Source organism: Salarias fasciatus, chromosome 19 (assembly GCF_902148845.1).
Source record: "Salarias fasciatus chromosome 19, fSalaFa1.1, whole genome shotgun sequence".
Lineage (NCBI taxonomy): Eukaryota > Metazoa > Chordata > Actinopteri > Blenniiformes > Blenniidae > Salarias > Salarias fasciatus.
Genome location: NC_043763.1, coordinates 24,772,460 through 24,781,860, shown reverse-complemented (window position 1 = coordinate 24,781,860; position 9,401 = coordinate 24,772,460). Strand labels below are relative to the sequence as shown.

The following is a 9,401-nucleotide window of genomic DNA, read 5'->3' as shown; positions in this document are numbered from 1 at the left end:
TCCACTGTGAGAAGAATAAAGACATATCTTGTTTTATATTACTTTTCCCTTCAGCTTGTTTGAAACTTTTGTTTGAAATAAAGCTGGCTTAATTATCTGTGAGTGAACTGGTGTCTCCATGTGTTGACTCCAAGCTGGACTTTGTGAAAGCTGAAGGTGTAACCGAGCCTCTGCCGGTCGGGGATCCTCAGTGTGGATCTTCACTGAAGATCTGAGTGCAGATCCAAATATCACAAAATTAACAGAAGAACTTCACAAATCTGGCAAACATGAGACAAAACATTTCAAGTAGGACTAAAGAAATAAAGAAAACTCTCTGAAATGTGATGTGAAGCTTCCAAACGGAGACAAAAAAGACATGAAGAGACGAAAAATGATCAAAATAAAGAGTATTAATTTCAAATGGGATTCAAATGATCATAAACGTAATTACAAGAAAGAGGCAATTAAAAAAAACATGAATTCAAATAATCCCATTTGTATTGAAAACAAATTTCAGACTCAGAGAAGACTTTCTGTTGTTCCAGTAGAAATTACAACAGAACAAACAACCCAAAATTGTGTGTTTTAATGATTTATTGAATCTTTGTCAGTTGACTGGTTACACTACAAACCTTTCAGCAATTCTTACCCTCAACAAAGTAAAAAAAATAAATTAATTAATTAAAAAGGAAGCAACAGTAAAAGTGCAAAGTGGCCACAGAAGACAATCTTCGTTTAATGGAATGTCTCATTTCATTGGTTATAAACAATTAAAAAAAAGTCACCAGACTACATATGAAAACAGTCTACAATTATTCACATGAGCATCTCAGCTGAAGCAACTGACTTGAGAACATTCAAGTAATGCTAAAATAAATTAATTTATAAATAGTCAGCATAAATGTTTCCCTGTAGCTTTAGTCAGCTTTGCTTTTGTTTCTTTACATTGGTTATCAGGATGAGACGGAATAAATCAGTGCAAACGTCAAATTCTAACGAACAACGGAAAGCAAGATAAAAAAGAAATAAATATGATAAACGAAATAAAGAATGGTAGCGATCAGATCGACCCGTACAGATTTAGATGTACCCATAATGCTTTGTACAGATGCTCTCCTCCGAGGATTGATCATCAGCTTGACTTATCAAGCTCATTTCCCCAGAAATAGAATAAATAAAACACACATTCTGCTTGTTCAGGAAGAGGATAGTCTGCTGAAGAGCAGTTTTGTTTCCTGCATCTTGACTGAAGTGAAGTTATGTACGGACACGTAACCAAAACTACGACAGCGGGAAGAAATCCGACGTGCGACGTGTGGAGCAGCTTCAGCAGCAGAAGCCCCAGCAGGACTGAAGCAGCCAGAATCGACTCCTGGGGACGGGCGGAGCGAAAGGAAGAGCCTCCATCACCGTCACGACATCCCTGCGAGGATAACCTCTCCACAGCAGGAGGTCAGGAAGCAGCTGCAGGTCTTCACTGGAGGCGAGACGGCACAAAGTCACAAACATGCAGCTTCATCAGGGCCACAGCCAGAATGCAACACGTTTACATTTAACATTTATCTGATGAGGGGAAAGCAGGTCTCCACCAACATTGTTTGCAGCCTCTGTGGCCATATGGGGGCGCTCGAGGCCTGTTTTGTTTATCCCTTCTGTGCAGGTGGACGGTGCTGAGGTGTTTATGGAAGTCAGGGCTGGGCCAATCTCGGCGATCAGGTTCAGGTGCTACTGGGAGTGGAGGCCACTTCCCCCTGATGAAGAGGACTATTTAAGCAGATGTAAACCACCTCCAGAAGGGTTAATAAATACAATTCATTCATTTCTGACTGTTATTTAATTAACTTTTATCCTTATAAACTGGCCAGCACTCTATCCATCTGGTTTTTCATTTTATTTTGAAAAACTGGAAGTTTATTTTGTAAGACCTTAAAGGTGCATTAAGGAGTTTTTTAACTTTAAAAATACTTATTTTCCACCATAAATATGTTACACATTTTTAATGATGTGTACAATGTGCCCTGATATATTCACTGTAAGTACCTCTAACAGCGCTAAATTGTCACTTGAAAGTTGCAGTGCCGGTCCGGCTCCAGAATTTTTTGGGGGGAGAGTTTTAAAGAAATGACGTAATGCACACTCCGGCTGGCCTGATGGAGATAAGTTTCGTTTTGTCCGCCATTACTCCGCCAGATGCTTAGTGAGCAACAACTGAGCAGGATCTTCCAGAAAGTAAGAACAGACCGGCTTCTAGCACTGCCACAGCTCCACACAGACTCCACCAGGGAAAAGAGACTTAAATCTTACTCCAGCGCAAAGAGCGAAGAAGGAGTTCCTCTGTTCGTGCACGTGAGCCACAGGCGCAAGTTTTTCGCTAAGCTGCATTACACCCAAAGCCTGCAGGGGGCGCTGTTTCGCATAAAACGTGCAAACTCCTTAATGCAATCTTTTACTCTGAAAAGGCCTCATCTTTAGTACATGTGATGGGAAGTTAAAATGTATTCAGCAGGAATATAAAAAGTCATTTTAAGTTGACTAAAATCAGCAAAGCTGTAATTTAAGTTAATTCTGTTGTCAGAACTGATGTATTTCATTTTATTTGTTTAAAGTCTCTACTTTGACGTTAAAATGAAGAACACAGGAAGAAACCACGTTATGCCTTCATTTAAAAGGAACAATCCTGTGTGTTGTTGCTTTCGCGTTTGAGCCTCCGTCAGCCCCCGTAACAGTGGAAGGAATACTTCCAGGACCTCCTCAATCCCATCGCCATGTCTTGGAGACGTGGCGACCACGTCCCCCGTGGTATCTTGTGGGAGATGCTTCAGGACTGTGGAGTTCGGAGCCCCCCTGTCAAAGGCGGTCCAGTCTCTGTACGACCGAAGTAGGAGACTGGTCCACATTTCCAGCTGTCAGTTGGACCTGCTTCTGGTGCATGTTGCTGCCCTTTGTCATCAGTTCTGTTTGTAATTTTGATGAACAGAATTTCCGGCAGCAGCCAGGGGCCGGAAGCGAAATCGTCATGATACCCTGTGTTCAGGTGTTAAACTAGCATTAGTTACAGAGGTGGAGAGCTCACCTCTGTCCGTGACACTCCTTCTGTATGGCCGCCATCGTCAGCTTCATCCCCTCCATGTCGGAGCAGGTCAACACCTCTTCGATGCTCAGCAGCAGCTTGTTGTACTGCTGGACGTCCTTCGCCTGAAACGAGTCAAACGGATGAAAACCTTGACTTTGTGTTTGTTTCCATCTTGTACAATGAGCCAGTGTTTCCGGAGAAGAGCAGCTCAGTTTGCTTCTGCAGGTCTCACCCGGCCTGAGATGATGCTGTGAAGCTCCACAGCGTCCTCGTGGACTGTTGTCCCGATGTCCTCACTCCACTTCTTCCTCAGCTTCCTCATGCTGGTTCCGATGAGATGTTTGAAGTAGACGTGAGCGACGCCTTTGTAAATGTCCCCCATCACTGCCTGAGAGACAAACAGAGGTTCTATGAGTGGCTCTGATGAAGACATGATAACACACGAGGCGAATCCTCACCTTGTGCTCATCCGCAGCAAAATCCAGTTGAGGAAAATGATTCTCCACACTGGCGAACTGGAACGTGCACCTGCTGTCTGATTTGAAGTATCTGTGGAGGCTTTTCTGCACGACAGGAAATGGATCTCTGTTAACTCACACATGAATCTGTGTGAACACTGATTGCAGAGTTGATGGGATACCTCCACATCGTCAGTGACGACTTCAGTGAGCAGGCCTCTGGTGAAAGTCTCCATCTCAGTCAGGAGCTCCGCGGTTTCCTCCTTCATGTGTTGATCCTGGACGTAAGTCCTGAAACCAACATGTTCATTTAATCCCCTTGTTTTACTCCTCAGCGGAGCGAGTTGGTCAGTGTGAAAGTTGTATTTGGCTCACACTGAATGTGGACTGTTCTGTGGGAAACACTTTCACCTGCATGATGCACTCCAGGAGCTGGAGAGAAGGGAACCGTCCTGAAACACTCACCTGATTCCTCTACATGTTCTCAGAGTCTTGAGGAAGTGAACGGTCTCTGGTTGTTTCTTTAAAAACTCTCTCTGCCACGCGATGTACCTGTAAACAAAGACCACACGTTCCCTCAACACCTCAGAACTGTTTATCCAGCGGATTGCACTGGAAGAGATTTAGCTGATGATATTTGTGAATCTTGGTGATTTTCTGGAGTAAATACGAAGTCTTACCTTTTAGCAAACGCCAGCAGCTCCTGAGAACAAACCTGAAGAACTCTGTCACTCAGTTCTTGGTCGATCAGTTTGGCATTATCAAACATGGCGTCAGTGCACTTCAAGAGAGACAAACATCATCAGGAATGTCTCATTAAGCAGCAAAGTAACAAACAGATGACATTAACTAGAGCATAGTGTGAAGATCCAGGTACTCAGACGTGTATTTCTACCTGGACGACGTCCACGTAAAGTTTAACATAAGACTCCTCGTTGTCGCAGGTTTCCTGAACTTTATGATCCTCCAGGATTTTGTCAAGGTGACCTTGGAGTTCTTTCTGTGCACCAATTTGAAAGAACAAACACTCAGTGCGGCGTATTGGAGGGAACATTTAGACCACCAGACCCTGCTGTGATTTTCACCTGCACATATGGAAACAGCTTGTCCTTTGCTTTGGTCTCCCATTCGTCCCATCCGTCAATCTTCTGGTCGTCATGGTTGGAAAACTCCTCAATCCTGGGAAAGCAGCAGGAATATTGTCATCAGATCTGGTTATGATCAGTTCCAAAAGAGGTCAGTTAGTGAGACATCTCAGAACTTAATGTCCAAACTGAAGTTTATTTTGAGGTTTATTCACAAGTGAACTGGCATGTGTGTGACGATACAGAACAGAATACTACCTACTGTTTGTACAGTTTACTGATGAGACTCATCAAGCTTATATTCAATGTGTCTATGCAGGCTGCATATTTCAATAAAAATCTGAGATTGTACCTTTATCATATTGTATTTATTTATTTTTTTTATTGTATTTTGTATTTTTCAAAATGGAAAACAAAGTCCCTTTGGCGAAGAGAAAATTGGCAACCCTTGGCGGAAGACAACAGGTGAAGGACATCATACTGACACTACAGGGACGTGGACAGCAGGAGGATGGGAGATGGACAGAGTGCAAAACTGGCAACAGGCAACAGGTGGGGCTAAAGGACACCTGGAGAACAGGACCACACAGACAGGAGGACCCTGACACTGATCCCAGTTCAGCTTCTCCAACTGCAAGGTCAACACTGTAGCTGCTGCATGTGAGGAAAATATCTTTGTAATTATGACTACATTGTCTTCAGAACATTTCTGCGCAAGAGATAAACTTTTCTGAAGCATAAACACAGAAACGGTGTGTTTCCACTTCAAACATGACAATTCTACAATTTCATTCAGCAGACGCTTTTGTCCAAAGAGACGTACAACACAAGCTTTAAGCTCTTTTTAAGCTTTAGTAAGTGCTTCAAGTGCGAATGGTCAAAGGAGTTGCCATCAACTTGCAGAAGATGTGCCAACTACCCTCCCCCTGCATTTTTTTTTTTCAGTCAACTTAGTCAGTGCTAAGTAAGTGCTGGGTTTTGGACCACCTGCCCTATTCTACCCCTAAGATGGAGTCGGATTAAGTGCCTCGGTGTCACACTGTCATGTGAAGGCGGTCTGAGAGGCTGCTGACCTCCTGAGTTCAGCCAAACAGGGAAAAGTCCAGAGTGGACTGGAAGAAGACGAGTACCTGAGATACGTGTGACGAGCCCAGTACAGCAGCTTGAAGCAGCTCCTGGAGGAGCTGACTCTCTGCAGGAGGCTCTGCAGGTAATGGATCATCCGGCGGTGGCAGCAGTCCTCCAGGTATCCCATCAGCCCGTGGGGCTCCAGCGCCAGTCTGAGCCTCTTCAGATGGAGGACCACGTCCTCCTCTACTTTCCTCAGGTGCTCTTGAAGGTTCTCCTCGAGGTTTTGCGGCGGCTGCGTGATGATCTTGGTCCAGAACATCATCATGTGGCTGTTGCATTGTTCTTTAATTGTTCCTGCCTCTGAGGAACCAGATCGAGGAACATCCAGGATCACAGGCAGGTCCTGAAGGACGGTGTTCAGATCCATCTGGACGCGCTGTTCTGTGAACGAGGCAGAATAGAGGAATACGGCTCAAACTTGTGACACAACTATAAACCTGCACTTAACTGTGAGTGAAGTTTGACTGGGTTTGGTCTGATTGGTCATGTGTGAGACAAGCTGCAGAGCTGCTGTCTCCTCGCTGCAATGACCTCATCATTTCTTTAAAAAAGAGCTAAAATCCAGATTATAGGGAATCTTTCTCCACTAACATCCAGATTACCATCCAAATAATGTGGCAGCAATCCCTGAACCCGGTGGAGGACACCGGAAGTAAGTCAGTAATGCCGTCACGCTGAAGAAGAGTCCTGTCGAGTCTTGTCGTCTCGTGGGACTCCTGATGCAGCAGACAGGTACCGGCAGGTCAGGCGGACAGCACTGCCAGTGCAGGCAAACTCTGGGGTCTGGGAGGAGTTTGGGGAGGTCATAGAAGAGGACTACCGGTCGGCCTTTTTCACAGTGACCTTTTGGTTTTTCTTCTGGATCATTTTTGTTATTCAAATGATTTGCTGATTAATTCAGTGTATGTTTCTCAAAGGAAATGTATACTGTGCTTATTTGCTTACAGCTCCTATAGTCTAGTCTATCTTATCCGTTGCTGCAGAACCAGTAAATTAATCGTGTCAAACTTCTGTTACCGTGTTCCTCTTTACCTCAGACTCATTTCCCAGTTCAGCATTAACCCACGGCATGCTGTCTGCACGGGGACACGCCCAGGGGTGGGTCACTTACCTCAGTTTGGGAATCCCCAGACTGATAGTGGACGTGGGCGAAAATTTCCCTTTATGTAACCACAATACCTTCAGGAAAGCAGCTGTGGCGTTTATGCTGTCGATGTTTATGTCCTGTCACAAATTCTAAAAGCACGGTTGACACTCTACTGTGAAATATGCTGCATGTTTGTGAAACGTGGTTAGTTTTTCATAGGATCAGGTCAAGTGTAGGAGCCTGCTCTTGTCTGATTATTCATGTAATAAATTCAGTTGCAAAAATGTGTTTGAACAGTTGTACCCTCTGCTCATCCATCACGATGAGGGGTCCACTCAGATACCAGTATTTTACTTCCATGTGTATTTGTTGCAGAATTTCCTTTCTTTGATTCTTCATACATGAAGCGTTCAGCACTCAGACGATCAACAGAAAAACCAGCCAGGCTGGTTCACTAGCAAAGCCAAGAAAAAAACTGTCTCTTACCTTCTTGTGAATCCTGGGTATTTTTCTCCATTAAAGGCTTCAGGCTGTCGCTCGTCGCAGCCATTTTCAGTCTTCTGCTTGTAAACCTTGGCATGATCTTCAGTTTCAAAGACATGATGGAGTGTTTCTCTGTGATGCTCCCTCTCATCTGACGGTCTGTTGGTATATACACTCCAAACTCACAGCTGGGAGGGGTTTTCCTGCACTTTCACTTTCACTTTCCTCTCACTAACCAACCTGCAGTGAGGGCAGCTGCAGTAAAGCCAGCCTGCTGGAATGGAGCAGCCAGGGTGACGGTGTGCTGTGGTAAAAATCTTTATCAAATCGTCTGTTTCTGAACACTGAGATCCGGAAGTGAGCAGCAGACGATGCTTTATTTCTGTCCCACTTTGTTGAATATCAACAAATTCTTTCTAAACAAGTGATATGTCAGATTGTTCTGTGAATATCATCATGAAACAAACATTCAAAACCTTAAATATAGGAACCTCGTTGATGACAGGGAGCCTGTGGGAAATAGAGATTTTTTTAAACATGTATATTACAAATGTACTGCATGTGTGTGTAGAAAAATGAATGCCCAAAATGGTATTAAAGTCACAGCATTCAAAAACAGCCATAGAAGAAATCCACTCCACCTCATTAAGTAACTCAAAACTAAAAAGCAGCAGGATGTGATCTTTGACCTCTCAGTGACATCTTGATTTGTGTGTGTGCGTGTGCATGTGTGTGCGTGTGCGTGTTACCTGTTCTTTTGTCAGTTGCTGTGCAGGTATTCTGTGGGGAAATCCTGATCCGTGTTCACACGTATGAAAACCGATCAGATCAGTGAATCTCAGCTCTGAGCCATCGGTTTAAATGGTCGATATAAATGGAGAAAGTTTCGTCTGAGCTGAGCTCATCTTATGAAAACTGACCTGGAAATGAAAGAGAAAAGCTTCAGAGGAAACGAGACAGTGAAACCAACATGATAGTTCAATTTGACAGCTTGTTGTTTCACAACACAGATGATAGTTAGGGAAGAATTCCTCTCTCTGTTGACATCACTTCTACTCTGAGTCTGTCGAATTGTAAACTGTTTTTATTGTTTTGAAAAACTCTGCTTGTTCTTTAATGTCCTGAGGAAACAAATCAGTGAGTTTGCTGTTGACCAAGTGAAATCAGGGAGTGAAGTTAATGTTTGTTTTATCATCAAGGCTGTAAAATAGTTTCTAAAGCAAACAGGCGGAGGAAAAAGGAAACGGCGAGCAGCTCAGCTTGGATTCATGTGAAACGACGTCACTTACTCCACCTGGAAGTTGTGTTTTCAAAGGGAGACGTTCAGGATTGATAAAAAAGTTGCTAAAAAATGGAAAGGTCCCGGAAAAACGTGATGAAACTGAAAAAGCTCTTGACTGGTTGGTACTTTCACTTCTCCCTTTATCTTCAGCAAATGGTTGATAAGTCAGTGTTTTATGTGGCTCTGTAGCAGCATGTTTGTTTTGCAGATGAAAGTGGATCAGGGTTCATGCTGGTCTGAACTGGAACACATTCAGTGTGTGTGTGTGTGTGTGTGTGTGTGTGTGTGTGTGTGTGTGTGTGTCTGAGCACACTGCAGCTTCTGGTTACATCCACCCACTTTCGTTTTGTCCTTTTGTTGGTTAGTTTACAGCTAGAATTCAATCCTTGAGAAAACGTTTAACTTTAACCACTCGGGCTCCCACTGCTTTAACCGGCCGGAAAGCAGAAGACAGCGTGTCCGCATGTCACCGCTCACGCTTCATATCTGTCCTCCACAGCCTCCCGTAGTCCTGAGTCATCTGGAATATCCTCAGTGAATTAGTTCATGTGGGCGGATTCCACTTCCTCTTCAGGAGTTGATGTGCTGACCTCTGACCCCCCGGCATGCTGCGCCGACCCAGAGGCCGTTCCTGTACGCCGTGGCGGCGTCTCGCTGTCCTGCACACATGCGCAGCCTGATCACATGATGCTTCATGAACGTGCTGTTCAGGTGCGTCTGCTCAGGTGAGCTCTGACAGGCACACTAACTGACCTGCTTCTGCTTTTTCACTGGAATTTAGGCTGCCGATGTCGATCGCCTTTAATTAACGGCGGACTGT

General features: G+C 44.3%; 1 protein-coding gene across 1 annotated transcript; it reads right to left on the bottom strand.

The window, feature by feature from the left end:
- Positions 1–561: 561 nt before the first annotated feature.
- On the bottom strand, positions 562–7,451 carry LOC115406773 (uncharacterized). The gene is made up of 11 exons (XM_030117000.1): positions 7,303–7,451; positions 5,729–6,110; positions 4,599–4,692; positions 4,409–4,513; positions 4,194–4,294; positions 3,979–4,065; positions 3,696–3,804; positions 3,514–3,618; positions 3,288–3,443; positions 3,056–3,177; positions 562–1,459 (listed from the first exon to the last, which is right to left on the bottom strand). The coding sequence occupies exons 1-11, from the start codon at positions 7,448–7,450 to the stop codon at positions 1,309–1,311; spliced, it is 1,560 nt and encodes a 519-aa protein (XP_029972860.1). The 5' UTR covers position 7,451; the 3' UTR covers positions 562–1,308.
- Positions 7,452–9,401: the final 1,950 nt, after the last annotated feature.

Excerpts from the sequence above, each read along its gene's own strand:
- LOC115406773 (XM_030117000.1), bottom strand. The coding sequence starts at position 7,450 with ATGAGAGGGAGCATCACAGAGAAACACTCCATCATGTCTTTGAAACTG. Across the intron at positions 4,295-4,408 it reads TTTACGTGGACGTCGTCCAG|TGCACTGACGCCATGTTTGA; the intron begins GTAGAAATACAC and ends TCTCTCTTGAAG. Across the intron at positions 1,460-3,055 it reads AAGGAGTGTCACGGACAGAG|TGAAGACCTGCAGCTGCTTC; the intron begins GTGAGCTCTCCA and ends TCTCGCCTCCAG.